This window comes from Amblyraja radiata, chromosome 4, assembly GCF_010909765.2.
Source record: "Amblyraja radiata isolate CabotCenter1 chromosome 4, sAmbRad1.1.pri, whole genome shotgun sequence".
NCBI classification, from domain to species: Eukaryota; Metazoa; Chordata; class Chondrichthyes; order Rajiformes; family Rajidae; genus Amblyraja; species Amblyraja radiata.
Window position 1 is genome coordinate 99921648 of NC_045959.1, and position 22883 is coordinate 99944530.

Sequence of the window (22883 nt, forward strand, 5' to 3'; positions counted from 1 at the left end):
TTTTGATTGTCGGTTGGCTGCTGCCCAATTGTTTGACTCGCCTTTTTAAAAAGTTTGTGTTCACAAAATGAATTTTGGTTGTTGGGTGGCTGCAGCAAAATTGTTTGCCTTGGCTTGGCTTTTAAAATCGTCGCAACAGTTTTCTGCCAGCCCAAAAATCCATTCGGCCCACAATGTCTATACTAGCCCTTTGGAAACCAGTACCTTTGGCCCGCAACACCCATACTAGCGCAACAGTTAGCCCCCCCCACTGGCGAGCAATATTGGAATAGGTGGACAGGTGGAATATTGCGTTGGTGACCAGCCTTCCCGTGTGATGCTGGGACCCAACGGGTCCCACTTAGTCTAGTATGTGATAAATGTTTCTAATAATTAGATGAATTACTTCCTTTGATTCACTGTTTCAATATTCTGAGATTTCTTACTGGTTTGTTATTTAGTTAAATAATTATTTTTATCCCCTACTTGAATGGGATAAAGTTCAAGTACAAATTTGTTAATGCAAGCTTGTTGATAGTTTTGTTAACACTAATGAATGGTTCCACAAGATCAGCATCAGCAACCTGTGTGGGACTGTCATAAATCTAGAATCACGAATAAAAGAATAATGACTGACTCTTACATGCAAGTGAAATTGTCAAAGAAAGTTCATAATTATCTTGTAGTACAGACTGTGGTGACACTCTACAGAGGGTAATTACAAGCTATTAACCATGATGTATGACTGCTGCAGGCAAATGGCTATTCCATACAGACTAGCTGAAGTATGTTTGAGTAATAATGTACCATTTACTATCCTTTGATGGTTTATTTCTCAGCAGTTTTCATCCTTGTATTAAAATTTAATCACGGTTGTACTGGTGAAGTTTCAAGATAATGATGCTACCAGTATGTAACTGTATCTGACAAAATTCAGGTTTTAAGACTGTATTTTATAGTTTAATCAATTTTTGTGTTCACAACAACGACCTCATTCATTAGGTCATAAGTAATCGGAGCAGAATTAGGCCATTCAGCCCATCATGTCTACCTCTCCGCCATTCAATCATGGCTAATCGATCTCTCCCTCCTAACCCCATTCTCTTGCCGTCTCCCCATAACCCTTGACACCCGTACTCCAGAGAGTTTTCACCAGAAGGAGCGGGTGGGTGTTCAATATCCAAAATTATATGCCCCAGCCATATTGCCCTTTCCACCGCATACAAGATGGAAGGTGTGGCAGTAAGAGAACTGCTGGGCACCACTGTCAGCATGCAGACAAGCCTGGCTTTGAATCAGCCTTCATCAGTTCAGAGAGGAAGAATGCCAGAGCTATTTTCCAGCAGGATTTCCATGATGGGAGTAATTTTATTCAAATTAATGATTGTTAAATCATAAGCAGGATGTATCCAATTTTTTTAATATGTAATGCCAGCACGGAAATCAGGAGCATGGGTTCATAAAATTATGTAACCAGTTTGTCGAATAGGTATTTTATGCAAAGATATGAAGAAATTTTGTTGAAAAATATCTATATAAATGATAATAGTCCATTTTGTGAAACTTTAATAGTTTTCAATTACATTTAATGTATTCATACCTTGCACTATGTACAGAGTACTTCCGATAAAAATAACTACAATTGAATTAACATTAGCATAGTGCTCTAGATATGATTCCATAAAAGCAGCTTATTGGGAAACAAAATGAAGCCCTTCTGAAATAATCAACATTTGTATCTTTTAGTTATAGGTTACAATATTATATTCCATTATAAATTTCTCTATATTGTATAATTTTGATGTATGTTATTTTAGGACAAATAATCAGAATAGATTATAATGTTGACTGAACCCTTTTCCCTGTTTCAACACAATCGTCCATGCTGGCCAAGATGCCTGTCTAAGTTAAGCCCATTTTCCAGTGTTGTCCATGTACTGTCTAAATGTCTTTTAAATATTGTTATTGTACCGACCACAATAACTTCCTTTGGTAGCTCATTCCATATAGGTACCACGTTCAGTGTGAAAACATTTCCCAGTAGTTTTGTATTAAAACTTTCCTCTCACCTTAAACCTCTCTAGTACTTGGCTCGCCAACTCTAGGGAAAAAGATTGTGTGCATTCATCCTCTTTATGCCCCTCATGAGTTTACATCTTCTATAAGATCACCATCAGTCTCCTACACGCCAAGGAATAAAGACCCAACATGCCCAACCTCTCTTGAGGCTTGGCAACATCCGCATATATATTTTTAGCAGTCTATTCATCTTAATTACCACTTTCTTATGGCAGAGTGACCAAAACTACACAATACTCCAAGTGCAATCTCACCAATGTATTGTACAATCTCAATATAACATCCCAACTTCTGTACTCAATGTCCTTACTGATGAAGGCCAATGAGCCAAAAGTCTTCATCACCAGTCTAACTGCTGCCACTTTCAGGGAACTATGCACATGTACTTATTGGTCCCTGTGTTCTACAACACTCCACAGGATTATTCATTGTGCAATTTCTACCTTGGTTTGACTTCCCAAACTGCAACACCTCACTCTTATCTTTACTAAGCTCCATTTGCCATTCCCTGAACCATTGACCCAGCTGAACAAGATCCCAGTGTAATTCCTGATAACTTTCTTCACTCTCTATGATATCATCTAGTTTAGTGTAATCTGCAAACTTACTAAGAATGCTTGGTATATTCGGAACCTATTCGTTGATACAGATGATGAACAGCAATAGGCCTAGCACTGAGCCCTATTGCATACCACCAGCCATTGGCCTCCAGTCCAAAAAGAAAATCTCCCTTCATTCTATGCTTCCTAACATCAAGCCAATTATGTATCCAATTAGCAAGCTTGTCCCTGGATCCCATGCAATCTAATCTTCTAGGACAACCTACCATGCAAAACATTCTCATAGGGTTTTATGAATTCCATATAGACTATGTCTACAGCCCTGCCCTCATCAATCTACTTAGTTCCTTCTTTAAAAACCTCAATCAAATTCATGAAGACATGATTTACCATGCAGAGAACTGAATGTATATATCTCAGTTGGGGCTCACACAATTTCTTCTCTAGATACCCACAGTGTTCCTGGACATACCTAATCAAGTTCTGGAGATTTATCTGCCTTCATACATGCAGCACCTCTACTATAATACAAACTATCCCCAAGTCATCCTTGTTACCTATCCCAAGTCTTCATGTCTTTCTCCATGGTCAAAGAAGAGAAGAAATAGTCATTGAGGACCAGTCCCATCTCCTACATCTCCACACATAAATGTGGTATTTTTAGGGGCCCTATTCTAACCTCTTTTTTTCTTAATATAGTCATTTGGGATTATTTGCCATTTATTCTGCCATCTATTTCATGCCTTCTTTTTGGCCACCTGATTTCCTTCATGTGTATACTCCTGCACCACCTCATCTCCAGGGATTCACTTCCCAGCTGCTGGTGGAACATAGAACAGTACAGCACATGAAACAGGTCCGAAGGTCCACAATGTCTGTGCTAAATATGATGCCGTTAAAATAATCTCTACACCTTGCATATCCATGTGTCTATCTAAAAGCCTCTTAAACACCACAATCATATCTGCTTCCACCACAACCCTTGGCAGTGTGTTCCAGGCACTCATCGCACTCCATTACCCACCCATTTCCTCAAATATTTCCTGTCTGAACCTAAAGTTTCTTGTCAATTAGATTTCCACCCTGGGAGAAAGGTTCTGAATATCTACCTTATCTGTGCTTCTCATAATTTTAAATCATGGTCTCCCCACAACCTCTGGCACTCCAGAGAAAATAATCCAAGTTTGTCCAACCTCTCCTTAATACCCTCTAATCCAGGCAGCATTCCAGTAAACCTCTTCTGCACACTATCCAAAGTCTCCACATCCTTTCTGTAGTGGGATGACCAGAACTGCACATTATACTCCAAATCTGGCCTAACCAAAATTTTATAAAGCTGCAACCTGACTTCCAAAAAACTCAATCGAATCTGTAAGACCTGAACTGCCGTGGACAAAGCCATGCCGTCTTGTATTCTCAATGCGCAAATAGATGAAGACAAGCATACCATACACCTTCCTTTTCACAATATCTACTGCTGATGTGACTTTCAGAGAGCTATTTACATGGACCCTAAGACCCTGCTGTACATCAATGCTGTTTACTTTCCTCATACATTCGACTTGTCAAAACACATCTACATTTATAGTCCAAGTTGCGGGGGGGGGGGGGGGGGGGGGAGCCTGCAAAGTCACACACACACTAACCACCCCCATACACACACACTAACCACCCCCCATACACACACACTAACCATCCCCTTGATATTATATGAATATTATTCATTTGCTCCTTTTACCCAATCGCTGCCCTATCCACTCACGCATAGCCCCAAACTCGCAGGCACGTCTAGAGAGGGAGGGTGGGGGTAGAGAGAGAGGGCACAAAGAGAGGGGGCAGAGACACAGAGAGAGGGGCAGAGACAGAGAGAGAGGGGAGAGAGGGGCATAGATAGAGAGGGGCAGAGACAGAGAGGGGCAGAGAGAGAGATGGAGGAAGGGGGAGAGAGAGGTGTGGAGAGAGAGAGAGAGAGTGGGGGACAGAGGGTGGAGAGAGGGGGGAGAGGAGGAGGGGGGGAGCGGGCGTCAATCAAAGGACTGTGAGTTCGGCGGTTGATGGGGAGGGGTGACATCACTCGCAACGCGTGGAAGAGGGCAGGCACCCAGACCCATTGTAACGTCATCAGCGAAAGACAGTCGTTTTTATTTCAGTTTTGTCTGATTTTTGAACATTTTCATTAATAACTCAATGCATGAAATTTTCTTATAAGGCGATTTCGGACTCCACGGGAAAAATCTCTTCCGGAATATAACCATATAACCATATAACAATTACAGCACGGAAATAGGCCATCACGGCCCTTCTAGTCTGTGGCGAACACTTATTCTCCCCTAGTCACTTATCATACCCAGCAAGCTGATCACAAAAATGCTAGACCTTGGCCTCAGCAGTCAACTGTGTCGGTGGATATTGGACTTTCTCAGTGAACGCCCACAGACGGTGAGACTTGGACCCTACACCTCGATATCCCTGACCCTCAGCACAGGAGCACCGCAGGGCTGTCTGCTCAGTCCGCTCCTCTACGCCCTATACACACATGACTGCTTGCCCCATCACCCCGCAAATAGGATCATAAAATGTGCGGACGATACAACCGTGGTGGGGCTCATCTCAAATGGGAACGAGGTCGCCTATAGAGAGGAGGTGCACAGACTTTCTGAGTGGTGTGCTCACAACAATCTCTCTCTGAACACCAAAAAGACAAAGGAGATCATCACTGATTTCAGGCGACATAGAGCGGAGCTCAGGCCACTGGAGATAGTGGGCGAGGAGGTGGAGAGAGTGCCTAGTTTTTAATTTCTGGGGATCAACATCGGTGAGGATCTTAAATGGTCTGTGAACTCTGCTGTAGTTGTAAAAAAGGCGCAACAGAGACTCAGAACACTGAGGAAGGCCCATCTGTCTGCTAAACTGCTGGAGTCTTTCTACCGCTGTTTGGTAGAAAGCATACTGACTTACTGCATAACTGCCTGGTTTGGGAACTGTTCAGCAGCTGACAGAGCAGCTCTCCAGAGGGTGATAAAAACTGCCCAGGGTATCATTGGACTCCCCCTGCCCCCTCTTGAGGACATTTACCACTCCAGATGCCGCAGCAGGACCTGTAATATCGTGAAAGACATTACACATCCTTGTCACCACCTTTTCACACTGTTGCCCTCAGGAAAAAGGTACAGGTCGCTAAAGTCACGCACTGCCAGACTCAAGAACAGCTTTTACCCACCAGCAATCTTGGAACTGAACTCTGTCTCGGGAGCGGGTTATGGGGAAGGAGGGGGGGGTGGGAGACAGTGTTAATTTATGTAAATGTGAATCCATGGGTGGGTTTGGGGAGGGAGGGAGTGTAAAAAGTATGAGTATGTGAATGTTTGAAGTTCTTTTAAATGGAGAGACACAGTAATCTCATTGTATGTGACACATGCAATGACAATAAAGCATTCTGATTCTGATTCTGTCCCATCTACCTGCACTCAGACCATAACCCTCCATTCCTTTCCCGTCCATATAACTATCCAATTTATTTTTAAATGATAAAATCGAACCTGCCTCCACCACCTCCACAAGAAGCTCATTCCACACAGCTACCACTCTCTGAGTAAAGAAATTCCCCCTCATGTTACCCCTAAACTTCTGTCCCTTAATTCTCAAGTCATGTCCTCTTGTTTGAATCTTCCCTACTCTCAGTGGGAAAAGCTTATCCACGTCAACTCCGTCTATCCCTCTCATCATTTTAAAGACCTCTATCAAATCTCCCCTTAACCTTCTGCGCTCCAAGGAATAAAGACCTAACTTGTATAACCTTTCTCTGTAACTTAGTTGCTGAAACCCAGGCAACATTCTAGTAAATCTCCTCTGTACTCTCTCTATTTTGTTGACATCCTTCCTATAATTAGGCGACCAAAATTGTACAACATACTCCAGAATTGGCCTCACCAATGCCTTGTACAATTTTAACATTACATCCCAACTTCTATACTCAATGCTCTGATTTATAAAGGCCAGCACACCAAAAACTTTCTTTACCACCCTGTCTACATGAGATTCCACCTTCAGGGAACTGTGCACAGTTATTCCTAGATCCCTCTGTTCAACTGCATTCCTCAATTCACTACCATTTACCATGTACGTCCTATTTTGATTTGTCCTGCCAAGATGTAGCACCTCACACTGATCAGCATTAAACTCCATCTGCCATCTTTCAGCCCACTCTTCCAAATGGCCTAAATCTCTCTGTAGACTTTGAAAATCTACTTCATTATCCACAACACCACCTATCTTAGTATCATCTGCATACTTACTAATCCAATTTACCACACCATCATCCAGATCATTGATGTACATGACAAACAACAGTGGACCCAACACAGATCCCTGTGGCACCCCACTAGTCACTAGCCTCCAACCTGACAAACAGCCATCCACCATTACTCTCTGGCATCTCACATTCAGCCACTGTTGAATCCATCTTGCTACTCCACCATTAATACCCAACAATTGAACCTTCTTAACCAACCTTCCATGAGGAACCTTGTCAAAGGCCTTACTGAAGTCCATATATACAACATCCACTGCTTTACCCTCATCAATTTCCCGAGTAACCTCTTCAAAAAATTCAAGAAGATTAGTCAAACATGACCTTCCAGGCACAAATCCATGTTGACTGTTCCTAATCAGACCCTGTTTCTCCAGATGCTTATATATATATTATCTCTAAGTATCCTTTCCATTAATTTGCCCACCACTGATGTCAAACTAACAGGTCTATAATTGCTAGGTTTACTCTTAGAACCCTTTTTAAACAATGGAACAACATGCGCAGTACGCCAATCCTCCGGCACTATTCCCGTTTCGAATGACATTTGAAATATTTCTGTCATAGCCCCTGATATTTCTACACTAACTTCCCTCAATGTCCTAGGGAATATCCTGTCCGGACCTAGAGACGTATCCACTTTTATATTTTTCAAAAGTGTCAGTACTACCTCTTCTTTGAATCTCATAGTTTCCATAGCTACTCTACTTGTTTTCCTTACCTCACATAAATCAATATCCTTCTCCTTGGTGAATACCGAAGAAAATAAATTGTTCAATATCTCCCCCATATCTTTTGGCTCTGCAGATAGTTGTCCACTCTGACTCTCTAATGGACCAATGTTATCCCTCGTTATCCTTTTGCTATTAATATAGCTGTAGAAACCCTTTGGATTTACTTTCACCTTACTTGCCAAAGCAACCTCATATCTTCTTTTAGCTTTTCTAATTTCTTTCTTAAGATTCTTTTTACATTCTTTATACTCCTCATGCACCTCTGTTACTCCATGCTGCCTATAATTATTGTAGATCTCTCTCTATGTAAAAGTTTTACCGTTAGCGCGTCGTTTTTTCGAGAAGATGTGATTATACACAAACAAACACACACAAACATACACATCCAAGATCAGACTTTTAAGAATGCAGATATATACATAACAACAGATGTCCCAGCTCTGACCCTTGCGGAACACCTTTGGTCATAACATTTTGCCACCACTGTATGTCTTCTGTGCATAAGGCAGTTATGAATTCAAACTACCAAATCACTGGACCCCATGCATCTTAATCTTCTGGATCAGCCTACTATGAGGGACGTTGTCAAATGCCTTAATAAAATTCATATAGAAAACATCCACTGACCCTTTGTCATCACCTTCATCATCACCTTTATAACCTCCTCAAAAAACTCAATCAAATGAGTAAAATTTGACCCGTTGCAGTCAAGTACATGCCGATAATCCCAAATTATCTTATTTTCATCCAAAAATGAGTAAATCCTATCCCTATGAATCCACTCCAGTAGCTTCCCAATGTGTGGCTCACTGGCTTATAATTTCCCAGATTCTCGCTACTTCCCTTCTTAGCAAAGGAACAAGCTTGTCTACTCTCAGGTTCAACAGGACCTCTTTAATGGCAATGATCTTTGTCCCTGCAATCTCCTCTCTCGTCTCTCCCATTAACCTGGGATAGATCCCATCTGGCCCATGAGATTTATCAACCATAATGCTTTTCAAGAGACCCAATACCATCTCCTACTTGATGTCAAACTGCCCTTGCATATTAGTTGTACCTGACTCAAGCCTTGTTTCTGACCAGACTCTCAATATTGCTTATTATCACTGGGTTCCCTCCTCTTGCCAGCCTTGCCTTTCACTCTAATGGAAACTTCAACTGTCATGTTCTGTTTTTGTAAATTCTCCCTCCCATTTGCCAGACATTCTTTTGCTCACAACCTTTTCAAGCTCCTGTCTAATTCGTCAAAATTTACCTTGTCCCACTTTGGTACTCGTTCTGTCCTTTTGCATAACTACTTTAAAACTGAAATTATGTGCAAAAAATGTAACAGGGTCCTATAATTGAACTCTACGATATTTAGAAAAATTAATGAGCATTTTGAAAGCTTTGAAAATTAGCACATTGTGTTGCTGTTTCACGGCCACATAATTAGTAACCTTTGTGAATTTTTTATGGAATAATTAACATGGGGAAGTATCCAACTGAACATGGATTGTAATAATCAGTCAGTTGGAAGGTATTATTTCTTAGGCAGGTGTTTTGATTTGGAACTGAGATTGTTCATAATCAGCTTCCTGGAATCAATGGTCTGATGAAGTCTATTATTTATTGTGATTAGCTTTTGAGAATATTAAAGATAATGAATAATGGAAAATAGTAAGATTAAACAAGAACTTACCAGTTTGAAGTTTGATCTTTATTTAATGAGAAGTTACGATGAGGGACTACGTGAAGAACCCCGTCCAGCCGCACGTGCGTCAATCTTCAAAGCAGCGGTGTGAAATCACAGATAATAGTGACTGAAGTATAATAGTAAGATGAGAGAAGACTAGAATAGATTCATGAAGGTTGGGAGCGGATTAACTCCTCATAAAATAAAGATCAAACTTCAAACTGGTAAGTTCTCGTTTAATCTTACTATTTTACTTCGGAGTCACGTGAAGATTTCAAAGCTTTGTGATTTCATGCCGCAGATTCAAATCCGGCCTCTCACTGCATTGATTGACTCAATCATAATTAAAATAATCAATAATGCATCAACCAAAACATTGCTTTAACCAATAAACAGTTTATTTAAACAAAACAACAATAGTAACCTCTCTATTCCAGGGGGAAACTATACAACTGAACTTAAAACAAAATCGGCAAAAACCCCCAGCCTTGTAATTGGCTTATGGTAAAACCTTTGGAACATCAGTTCACTTGACCATCCTGCGGCCGCGAGGATATGATCTATAGGAACGTCCATCGCCCTGGCCGCTGAAGTTGCTGCCAACCTGGTGGAATGAGATTTAAAATTATCTGTGTCAATCCCAGCGCTTACCAGAACCTGCTTTAGCCACCTTGAGATAGTTTGCACCGACAACTTACTGTGCGTTTTTTTGTGGCTTATGAACAATGCTGACTCTGTTCCCCTCAAGGTTCTGGTAGCCGCAATATAATGGGACAAATATGGCATTACACACAGGCTGGAATCCTTGGGGTATGCCGAAAAGACAATCTTACACCCTGTCACACCAATTCTACTCTGCTTGAGCAGATCATTAACATAAAAAGTGATGGCATCTGCTGATACATCCATCCTGTCTAGCCGCAGCATCTGTAATGTCTGCACACGTTGGGCTGAAACCAATGCCATAAGCATGACCACCTTCATGGTGAGTTTGACTAGAGATAGTACTGTGACAGGAGCCCACTGACGAAGCAGCATTAGAACTTTGTTCACATTCCAGATAACGGAGTACCTGGGCTTGGGAGGATTGGAATTAAACACTCCCTTCATGAATCTAGAGACTAATGGGTGAGTCCCCACTGAATGTAATTCTGACACCATAAGTAAATATGAGGACAGAGCACTTCTGGCTGTGTTAATCGCACTATTGCTTAACTTTTGATCGAAATAGAGAGTTGACAAAAACTCTAGCACATCTGGGATGCCTGCATTTTGATATGAAATATTCTGCCTTAAACAGAACACCTCCCACTTTCTTATCGAAGAGATGTACTGTTTTTGGGTACTATCCCTCCAGGCCGCAGTGATAACATCCATGGTGCGCTCAGATAGTCCTCTCCCCAGGTATGGTCTCCATAGAATCTGCAAATCAACAGATCAATACAATCATGTAACGGATGCTGATCGCCAGTTACCGGATTCACCAGTAGATTTTTGTGTTTGGGAACAATCATGTGAGGCTCAGTAGCCATCTCCAGAACATGAGCATACCATGTCTGAGAAGGCCAGTCGGGTACCACCAATACTCCTGAAGCGGAGTCCTGCATGATTTTTTGCAGGCATCGACTGACGAGGCAGAATGGGGGAAATACATATATAAACATTCCACCCCAGTGCAGCGAGAACGCATCAACAGCTACTGCCCCTGGATCTGGTTCCCATGAAACATATTTAGGCAACTGGTGGTTTAGTCTGGATGCAAACAAATCGATATCTGGCATCCCAAACTTAGCAACAACATTTTCAAATATCTCATGGCTCAACATCCACTCTATGTTGTCATTGAATTGTCGTGACCTTGTGTCTGCGACTATGTTGAACCTCCCAGGCAAATGAATTGCTGAAATCCAAATGTTTCTGTCAATACACCAGCTCCAGATCTGATTAGCCAAGCTATCACAAGCTTTCGACTTGACTCCACCCATATGATTCAGATACGCTACTGCTGTAGTGTTGTCAATTTGCATCTGCACATGTACATTACTTTTGGTAAGACAATAAGCTTTAAGCCCATAGAACGTTCCCAGCAGCTCTAAATAATTGATCCCTCGCAATTGCAGAAGGGATGCCTCATCATTATTCCATCTGCCTCCACAGCTGGAACCCATATCAGTAGCACCCCAACCTTGGCCACTGACATCAGTCTGTAAAACTATAGAAGGTGGATCAACCAATACCTTCCTCGAGCTAGTTGCAACATTCATAATCCACCATTGGATCTCAGAAATGTCTTCCATTGGCAACTTCACAGGCCTATCAAAATAGCCTGCATGTGCTCTTAATGCTTGTTCTTTTGCTCGTTGTAATTGTTGATAATGCAGAGGCCCAAACTGCACAGCTGGGAAAGCAGCCACGAGCTTACCAATCAACTTGACCACTTGTCTAATTGAGGGTAGTTGTTCCTCAATAAGCTTGACACTCTTCAATTAACTGCTGCCTTTTTTCACTTGGCACAGTCACTAACATGTGATCCGAGTTAATGGTGAAGCCCAAGTAATCAATAACTTTAACTGGTGTTAATTTGGACCTATCTGGGTGGGCAATGAACCCCAACTGCTCAAAGTGAATTTAACAGCTGACACAGATGATTCAGCTGCCTCCCGAGTGTTTCCTACAATAAAAATATCATCCAAATAGGCCATTACCACATGACCTTGAGTTCGGAGTAATCCAGAATTGGTTTTAATAATTTGGTAAACAATCACGGAGCTGAAGTTAAGCCATTAGGCAGTGCTTTGAATTGCCACAATTGACCCATCCAGCTAAATTTCAAATATCTCCTATCATCACAATGAACAGACACTGAGTAATAAGCATCCTTGAGATCTATGCTTGCCATATAAGACCCTTTGGAAACCAGCTGTTTAGCAATAGAAAAAGTTTCCATTTTGAAATGTCTATACTGCACAAAAGGGTTGAGGCTCGTTAGGTCCAGAATGATTCTACACCCCTCATCTTTTTTAGATCTAGGAAAGATACTTGACACAAACTGATGGGATGGACGAACCGATTTCTCAATAACCCCCTTTTTGCACAATATCTCAAGCGCTGCCTGTATCTGTATATTCTCTTCGTGTGAAAACACGAGTGTCCGACAGAGTGGGCGGACACACAGTAGGATAGAATTTAATCCGAAACCCCTCTATACTGCCTAGCACAAATGAATCTGATGTTATCTTTTGCCATTCTTTGAGAAACAAGTGTAACCTGCCCCCAACTTGAACATCTTCCCCACTTAACTTATTTACTTGAGGAGCAAAGTCTCTTCCCTGCACATTTGCTGACTGTGCTTGTTGCCCCCGGCCCCTCGTAGGGAAATTCATCTTAGATTTAGTGCCTGTGGCAGGATACCAGGGTCGTGAGTTGGAGAATGAACAGCTCGTTCTCTCACCAGTCCCTGTGAGAGCACCCCGTCGATAGGGGAAAAACCTCTTGCCCATTCGGCTACTTGATGGCACTTTGATGAGGCCCACAGTTTTAGCCTCTTCGTCCAGTTCCTTGACTCGCTTAGCGAGGTTCTCCCCGAACAACAGATTAGGCAACTGGACATTATTTGGTTTGCAGAGTGCTGCAAGTTTCGGGTGTATGGCAGGACGTATGGCACGCTTTCTGAGGCCGTTCATTTCAAACTGTGCACTGCACAAAAGCCCCAGAGCATCCTGGTGCACTTCAGTCATTTGCCCCTCGTCCAATGTTCTGGCAAACGCAGTGATACCTGCTGCTAATAATTTGAGCACCCTCTGGAGCTTCAATTCTTGTGTTCTCACTGCAACCCCCATTTGGCTTCATATCACATGGTTGACCACTGGCACCTTTAACAACCCACAGTTGACCGGGGTTTCATACTTTCTCGCAGTATCATCCATAGTTAGCTCCTCGAGCTGATGGGAGAGCATATAATTAATTGTGGTTGCCAGCTCTTCCCCCAATGGCTCCCCTGCTTCTTTGGGGACTGCGAATTTAGCAGCCAGATTAGGCACAAAGACTTCTTGTCTTTCACCCTTAAGTGCTATACACAGCCATCACCTCGGCATCAGCATACTCCTGACCCAGCACACCCTCCTCCTCCATAAGGGGGCGATTCTGCAGCCCTACTACAGGCGCTGCTAGCACAGGCTCTCCAACAGCCTGGCGAGAACTACACTCCTGCTCCCGGAGTGCGTCCTTCTCGAGTAACCTCTCCAACAGGTGCTCGATTAGGGAGAGCCGTGAGCAAACGGTCTCTCCTGGAGGTAAAACCTCCTGGCCCGACTATGGGTCTATAGGCCTGGCAGACTTAAATGTGGCCTTGCGCCCTACCGGCGCGGCAACGCTGCTCTCTGGCAACAAGTCTGCACTCGCAAGCCCCCCTGCTTGCGACCAAGTCGGTGAACTAGGCGGGCACCCACTGACCATACTCTCCCGGTCCTCCATACTTTTTGCCACGGGTCGCCTCGCCTTCACCTTGCTTGCTTTCTGCATCATTCCTGGAGCACAACCAACGACACAGAAAGCAGCCTCAAGAATAAGTTTTCCACTTACCTTGAGCTCCAACCGGCCGCCTGCACCAATGCTTTTGACATAAAATGACGCACGTGCGGCTGGACGGGGTTGTTCACGTAGTCACTCACGTGACTCCGAAGTAAAATGTACCTTGTTTACCTTGGATGCTAGACGTAATAATTGTACAAAAATAATTGCAGATTGATTCTGAGTAAATTTATAGTAACTACAGTACAAACACCACCCTTTAACTGGATAGTATAAATTTGATTTCATCATGACAACTGCAATATGAGAATAACTTGTCTCATATTTAGTACATTAGGGAATAGGGACAATAAGGATTATCTCTATTTCCCTTCTTAAATCAAGGTACAACATTGATTACTCCAGTCCTCCAGGACCTTACCTGTGGCTGGAGAAGATACTGAGATCTTTGTCATGGACCCTGCAATCTCCTCTCCTGCTTCACTCAATGAACTGGGATAGATCACATAAAGCCGTAGAGATTTATCCACCTTAATGCTCATCAAGAGCCCCAACAACACCTTCTTGATCTCAATCTGCTGTAGCATAGTGGTATTCCCCACACTGGTCTCACTGTCCCCCATGTCCTCCTTCTTGGTGAATATAAATGGAACCTACTTGCTTTGTTCCTTGCTTACAGCCTCTGATTCCATCCTCTAAATCCCGACTTTTATCCTTGAGCGATTCTTCTTGGTTACACTCTTTTTTTTTAATGTATGTTACATTTATTATATTTGTCTACTTACCATCTCTTTCCTATCAAAGAATTAAGTAGATAATTTGATCAGGATGTGATCTTTTAAAATTAGTTTTGACTAGTGATTATTATTTTTTCGTTGTTTTAAATATTTTCTTCTTCAGTAAAAATTATTTCCCTTCTCTAAGTTAACTGATGTTAAACGGACTTGGCTTATATTCTCGTGGATATATTAAAGATATATAATATTTCTATAGTTTTGAAGTACAAGAGCTGCACCTGCATAGGAACACCATCATCTCCAAATTACCTTCAATTCCCTCCATAACATTATTGATAGAACATATTCATCACATTGACTGTAAGATGCATCGTCACCTTGGGGTGTAAAAAATTGTATTTACTAAATGTAAGCAAAATAGAATGTGAATTGGGAGAGATTTTAAATATCTAATATCTTCCTAAATATTATCGTTTATTTTATGTTAATATTTTTTGTGAAGTTGCAGTTTCTGTGTAATAATATCTATTTAATTTTCCTAGCTAAATTCACTTATCCATCAAACTAGCATACAGATTAAATGCGGGCTGTATTTCATTGTCCATGTGTTGAGATTGATGTTTCCATAATTGCATACTTTAAAGTACATATCTATCTAGAATATGTATTTTCATTAATCAACAGTTTTCCTGTGTACATCTTTGAACATTATATTTTAGAATTATTTTCACCATGGTATATTTGCAAATACATGTTTTGAATAAAAATATAAAATCTAATTATTTTTGGAAAAAACTATTTCCTACACTGACAAAATGAGAACGATTCATTCAGTTTGTAAGGAATAAAATGGAAGATTAAACCAACGTGTTATTCTTTCACTCGCATGCGAAATAGCAGCAGATGTTAATTTGATCCTTTGAGCCATTCAATAAGATCACAATTGGTTTTGTGCCCCAGCATTGTATTTCCATTCACTTCCCATATCCTCTGATCTTAATGGTTCAAAAATCTTATCAAATCATAAACTGTGTGCATCACACATTTGATTCTGTAAATAATGGGAGAAAAGGGTCTGCTTCAAAGGTTTTGTCCAAATTCAGGACTGGATAAATGATGCATACCTGACAACGTTTTTTATACTGTCAAATTGCTAAATAAATAAGCTTTATTGAATTTGGCAATATCAGTTCTTGTGGCATTTACCTAATAAATTGTTACTGTTCATTCATTATCATGATTCTGTTAATATTACAAAACCTTCGAATTCCCATAATAATAATAATAATAAACTTGGTAGTAATAAAACTCTGTCATAGATAGGAGAAGTCAGAACTTGCAAACAGCATGACTTGCCTGGGTTTGTCCAGTCATTAAAAAATTAATGAGTTATCTTTCCTTCCAGGCAATCAATCATCAAATGCAGTTAGATTTTATCACATTAAATGAGCCATTCGCAAAATTACTTGATTTTAAATAGCAATTGGCTGAATCTTTGACATTAATTCTCAACAATTATGCAGCCTGCATCCTACCAAAACATAAATGAGCGTTCTGCAACTACATTTCCTTATTGATAATGCCTCTGAAAAAATGAATATCAAACAATATTTATAAAATTTAGTAATTTCTTCTTGCCTTTCTTTTCCAGATCTTTCCTTTGACAGTATGCAGCAAGCTCTCCACCAATCTGTTTTCATGTCAACCATGTCTGCTCATCCAATTCGTGATCTCCCACTTTGCTGGGAGCAGCATTGCAAACTGCTGCCCAGTGTGGTGAACTTTCAAGCTAGCAAGGTGTCCAAGTGGAGTATTAATGAGGTACAAAATGTTGGTATGGTTTGGTGTCTAAAAAGATGATGAGGCAAAATTATGTACAATTTGCATAAACATAAGTTGCTGGCATGTATGAATTATCACCAGCACTACCATTTCAAAACAATATGCTTTTCAAACCTGAAAAAAATATTCCATCTCCCATGAATAATGTACTTTATTCAGTGGTGCAAGCTTCAAAAGTCAATGAAAATACATATATTAACACAAGATTTTGGTAGCCAGTAGTCTGTACATTAATTTACAGATGGTCTGTGTAGGACAGAGGTGCTCTCAAGGCCAAATATGCAAAATGTCTGACTGAACTTCCCTGATCATTAATGTGATCTTTACTGCTTGCAATACATCATTCCTGGAATTCAGGCCCTGGTCCTGGCCTGGACTCTTGATAATCATCTCTTGTTGAGATGTATCCGTGTTAATCCTGTATTATCAGATTTCAACAAAGAACAAGATCAAATTAACTGAATTAGTTACAGATGAGCAAATACTGGAATGGATAGCCAAGTTCATTTTTGAACCGCTGTCACCAAGCTAGGATTTAAGGGCCTGTTGCACTTTGCGCTTTTTTCGGCGACTGCCAGTGTCATTGACTGACGTATCAGATCGACGAAAGATTTTGAACATTTCAAAATCCAGCGGCGACAAAAAAAATGTTGCGACACTTGAGGAGGCACCATGCGTCAATACGTCGTCCCGCCGTATCACGCCACGACTTTTTCGGTGACCTGATACGTCAGTCAATGATGCTGACAATCGCCGAAAAAATCGCCAAGTGGGACAGGCCCTAAAGGCTGCAAGTTTTACCTGATATATGGCCAACTGTTAATGGTAGGTAACCATTAAATAGATTGTAATGTTGCCAATTATCTCAGTAGGAGGTCATTTAAATTTTCTATTAAGATTCAAACATAGGAATACCATGGATGCAGCAGCATTTTCAAGGTGAGTGCCAGAGAAGGGTTGTGAAGGTGGGTGGAAAGGGTGGTAGGCAGGTAAAGCAAATGAGGGATAGCTGAGCTTGGTTGTAGTATTTCGATTTCAGTTATAATGTGTGTCAACTATTCTGGACCTAATTTAGGCTGACTATTTAAAGTAACACCAAGTAGGGTGACATAGCTAGGAGAGCTACGGCCTTACAGCACTAGAGGCCTCAGTTTGTTCCTGACCTTGGTGCTAGCTGTGTGGTGTTTGCACGTTCTCCCTGTGACCGCATGGGTTTTCTCCCAGATCCCAAAGACGTGCAGGTTTGTAGATTAATTGGCCTCTGTAAATTGCCCCTGGTGTGCAGGGAGTGGATGCACAAGTTTGATAACATAGAATTAGTATGAACGGGTGATCAACGGTCAGTGTGGACTCGGCGGGCATAATTGCCTGTTTCCATTCTGTATCTTTCAATCAACCAAAAAAGTATCTCAGATGAGATTTTAAACTGATCCTTTGCCAATGGTTCAGGAGGATAGATATGCAATGAGTTTTCCTGTTATCCTGTGCAGCATTCGACCTTGAACCAGCATCAAAAGGCAGGTTATATAACAATCTATGTTTTTGTTTTATGGGACCTTGCTATGCTCAAATTACAATATTTACATTCATAACAAACATTGTTTCCTTTTCAAAAGCAATTCATTGGCTGCAACATACTTGGGATTCAGAGAGTGAATGGTGTTAAAGAGGTAGAAATACACATGCTTCAAACGTCACTTGCCAGCTCATGACTGCTTATGTCAGCCTATCTCTAATACTGAAGCTTGGGATTCATTGGTATAGAATATGGAATAAATGCAACTAAATAAATAAATAAATAAACAATACAGGCCAAAAACAAAACAATGCCCAAAGTCCCTTGTGCAACCCAGGCAGTTCGTAATTTAAGGGCCTGTCCCACTTGGGCGTCATTTGCGCGTCACGACGCACGACGCGCGCATCGTGACGCGCACGCGATGCGCGCATGGTGCGCATTAGGCGTGTATGGTGTGTGGTGACGTAGGCAGTGACGTGCGGTTGAACGCGGCGCCCCAGGATTTTGGGATGTCCAAAATCTTCGCGCGCCATCTGCGTGACGCGCAAATGACGCCTAAGTAGGACAGGCCCTTTAGTTGGAGTTTGCAATGTTCAATTGCCTTACGGTTGTTGAGAAGAAGCTGTTCCTGAACCTGGATATTACAGTTTTCAGACTCCTACACTTTCTTACCGATGGCAGGAATGAAATGATAGCGTATCCAGGGTGGTGTGCATCTTTAATGACGCAGGTTGCCTTTTTGAGACAGCACCTCTTAAACATCCCTTCAACGGTGGAGAGGTCAGTACCTGTAATGGACTGGGCAGTGTTAATCAATTTTTGTAATGTCCTTCATTCCTGGGCGCTCGAGTTGCTGAACCAGACTGTGATGCAATCAGTCTACCGTACACGTGAAGAATTTCAACAGAGTCTTCGTCAACTTACCGAATCTCCTCAATCTTCTAAGGAAGAAGAGACAGTGAGCGATTTTCTTAATGCATGCCTCAACGTGCTGGGTCCAGGACAGATCTTCAGAGATATGCATCAGTAGGAACTTAAAACTGTTGAATCCCTTCATCGCCGACCGATAGATGAAGACAGGTTTATGGATCCTCAGCCTTTCTCTACACATGAGTTTCGCACGATGGGGAAATTTAGGTATCATGGAAACAGGATTAGCTGATGAAAAAATAATAAATGAGAAACTAATAATTACATTAAGATCCTCCATGTCTGATCCAAGAAACTAACCCCTCGTCATACAATTGTACATTTTACTCACCATAATATCACCATAATAAAAAAAATAACCTGACACCATTTGAATGAGAAACTAAACCTCATGTGACAAAATGCTGACAGATATCTCTCAATAAAATTAATTATAAACACATAGCTTACATTATGCGATTCTCCAAAAATATATTCAAAGAAACCCATGTAATTCTATAAGCATAATTCTATTGATGGAAGCTGTAGATCAGTGGCTCATGTTATGAGTCATGGTTTTGTAGTTACGCCCACTAGCTTATTAGCATCGCGAGCTACTGCACTCTTCAGTATGAAGTTAACTCTCAAGTAAGAGCTTGTGGTTGTTTATTCTAAATAAACAGTGCATAACCTGCCAAGGTGTGAGGTCTTTATTATTACAAGGATTCAAGACCAACATGGTGTCAAGGTTTACGATCTCACCCTCCGTTTGATTATATTGTTTTTATCTTAGTTTTTTTTTTAACCACGATTATGGCTGCTGCTCTTAGAAAGCCAGATATATTGGTGTTTGATGCTGCTCTTGCAGAACGATGGCGTGTGTTCGAGGAAGATTTCTCAATTTAGATTGATGCTGCTTATTCGAACGCAGCACCCACTGTTCGTGCCTCGATTCTCCTTAACTTAGCGGGCACGGAAGCGGCACGACGTGCCAGAAGATTTCACTATGCACCGGCTGGTGTGGATGATAATAACCTACAAATTCCAGCAGAGTCCATTCGTGATCCTGAGTGCCTCCTATGTAAATTCCGACAACTATGTGAGTTACAAATTAATGTGAGCATTGAACGACATAAATTTTTCTCAATGTGTCAAAAACAAGAAGAGCCAGTCGAGCTTTATGTCAGTGCACTGAAGCATGTTGCTAGTCGTTGTGATTTTAGAGAAATTGAATCTAGTCTGATAAGAGATTGATTAATACATGGCATATTGAATGATAAACTACATGATGAATTGTTGAGTGAAGTGAGCCTGACCTTGGAAGCTGTTGAAAACCGCTGAGTTAATAGCTGAGTTTACCAATGCCCACATTAAAACGCTAACATCTCCTGCTGCTCGTGAAGTCAATGCAGCTAGCGTGTCTAATCAAAGTACTGCTCGACAGTTTCAGGGGCCAGTTAACAGCCCAAGATGGATTACTAATTGCTTTAATTGCGCAGCTTCACACACTGCAATTCGTGACCAGTGTCCGGCATTTGGACAAATCTGCAGGCTCTGTAACAAAAGAAACCATTTCGCAAAATACTGCAAATCGGTTACCAACAGATTTCAAATGAGACAGTCAGTCAGTTTGTTAAATCAGAATGAATATCCTAGCTCCCAGTTCCCACAAACAGATGATGACAGCACAGAGATTAATGTGCATGCTTTGTCTGGTTCAGCGTCCAAGCTCAATCCCAAGGTTAAACTGCTCATTAACTGCAAAACTCTCTATCTTAAGGTGGATTCCGGGGCTCGCTGTATCGCTATCTCTTTGGCTGTCTTCAAACAGATACAAAACACAGAAGCTCTAACTCAGACAACTGCTTCACTTATCTCTTTTAATCTCTTTTCATTCCTATCGGCCATCCATCTCAAACTCACCGCCAAAAATGCAAATTCAGAGTAAATGAGGTAAAATACCTAGGCCATATATTTACCAAGGACGTCCTGAAAACTGATCCAATGAAAACCAGTGCCATTAATGAACACCCAGCAGCCATTGACGTGCCCAGCTTGCAGAGGTTCCTTGGCATGGCAAACTATTTGAGCAAATTCATTCCTGATTTCAGCGAAACGTCAGCCCCATTACGTCTTCACACACACAAAGACACTGCTTGGACCTGGCATGAACAACAACAGACAGCATTTGACATTCTTAAACTGCAGATGTCGGCCCCCCCTACTCTAGTGTACTTTAATCATAGACTGCCTGTTACACTTACATGTGACGCCTCACAACATGGCCTGGGCGCTGCATGCCTTCATAATGATGGCCATGGCAAAAGGCCTGTCGCCTATGCCTCCACACCATGTCTGACACAGAACAACGATACGCCCCAATTGAAAAGGAATTACTAGCGGTTGTTTTTGCCTGCAAAAAGTTCAACAGTTTCATCTTTGGTCGCACAGTTACAGTTGAAACCGACCACCAACCTCTCATCAGTATTTTCAATAAACCTATTCATAACTCTCCAGCGCGCCTACAACGGATGTTACTACAACTTCAAAAATATGACATCTTCCTCACCTACAAACGTGGAAAGGATATGCACCTGGCGGAAACTCTTTCACGTGTACCTCGGAAGACCTGCGAGGATCTGCCCTCACCGGGTGATTACTTTATCGTGCTGTCCGTATCCTTCATCCCTTCATCATGGATGGAGGACTTAGTTGCCCACACTGCCACCGACAAGACCCTATGGTCCCTGACCTCTGGCCAGACAAGCACTATAACATTCCTTTGCCAGCCCGACCTTTCTTCCCTGTTTGGGACGAATTGGTGCTCCAAGACGGGATTGTTTTAAAAAGACACAAAGCCGTGGTTCCTGCTTTGTTGCATCACCGGTATTTCCACGCTGTCCATGCAGCTCACCCAGGCGCTGAAGCCACTGTTTCACGGGTGAAAAGCATGTTTTACTGGCCTGGCATGGCCGAATACATCAACGACAATGTGGCACCTTGTGCTGTGTGCAATAGCATGGCACCTCATCAACAAAAGCAACCACTTCTGCCGCATCCTGTACCTGCGCTCCCATGGTCTACAGTGGCAGCTGGTTTATTTGAGTGGCACAGCAAGCAGTACCTGGTGCTCGTGGATTCGTATTCAGGGTGGTTCGACATTGATTCTCTCAGCAGCCCCACTTCCAGCGGCGAGATTTCAAAATTATCATGTCATTTTTCAATCCATGGATCTCCAGGCAAGCTGTTGACTGACAATGGCAGCCAGTTAAACAGTCAACAATTCAGAGAGTTTGCCAGACGATGGAATTTTCACCACATCACCAGCAGCCCTAAGTATTCACACTTTAAGGCTGAACGGGCTGTCCGTAGTGCGAAACGACTCATGGAGCGCTCTCACAGGGCCAAGTTGACGTATTCCTGGATTTGCTCAACTTACGCAACATTTCCCGTGATCCTGCCTTAGGTTCCCCTGCTCAACGATTATTGTCAAGGCAGACCCGTACCCCGTTGCCCGTCGCAGAACAAACGTTAATCGCACATGCCTTTCCACCTGAGGATATTCAAACCAGGTTACGACAGAAGCGTGACATTCAAAAAAAATGGTTCGACAAGACGAGCAGGCCTCTGCCACCATTGACCAAAGGACAGGTGGTCCGCTTACAGACTGACAAAGGCTAAGGGTGATTTCTGGTCTAGCTTCGGAGCCACGCCCGTGCATTGTTAGAGCCGATGGCGGCATCTACCGACGAAACAGACAACATCTTCTGCCTGTGAAGGAGCCAATCCCTCCTCCTTATTATCCGGATCGTACAAGTTCATTTCAATCTGCATCTGGTGACCCTCACATGCTCTTGCCAGCACAACAATCCATGCCTGTGACAGTTCCTCTGTCTGTCCCATCTTCGCCTGTGCCACAGTCTCCTGCTTCGACCCCAGAGGCGTTGGTCCACTCCCCCACGGTGGTGAAATCACCAACTCTGTCCCTCCAAGAGGAATGGAGATGGCCTCTA

General features: G+C 42.1%; 1 protein-coding gene across 1 annotated transcript in view; it reads left to right on the forward strand.

Moving 5' to 3' along the window:
- The window catches only part of LOC116972405 (lethal(3)malignant brain tumor-like protein 4), a 348065-nt gene that overhangs the window by 304807 nt on the left and 20375 nt on the right, over positions 1–22883 (forward strand). Inside the window, exon 22 of the mRNA XM_033020053.1 lies at positions 16255–16424. Within this exon, the coding sequence (XP_032875944.1) occupies positions 16255–16424 (170 nt within the window). The remainder of the gene's footprint in view (positions 1–16254; positions 16425–22883) is intronic.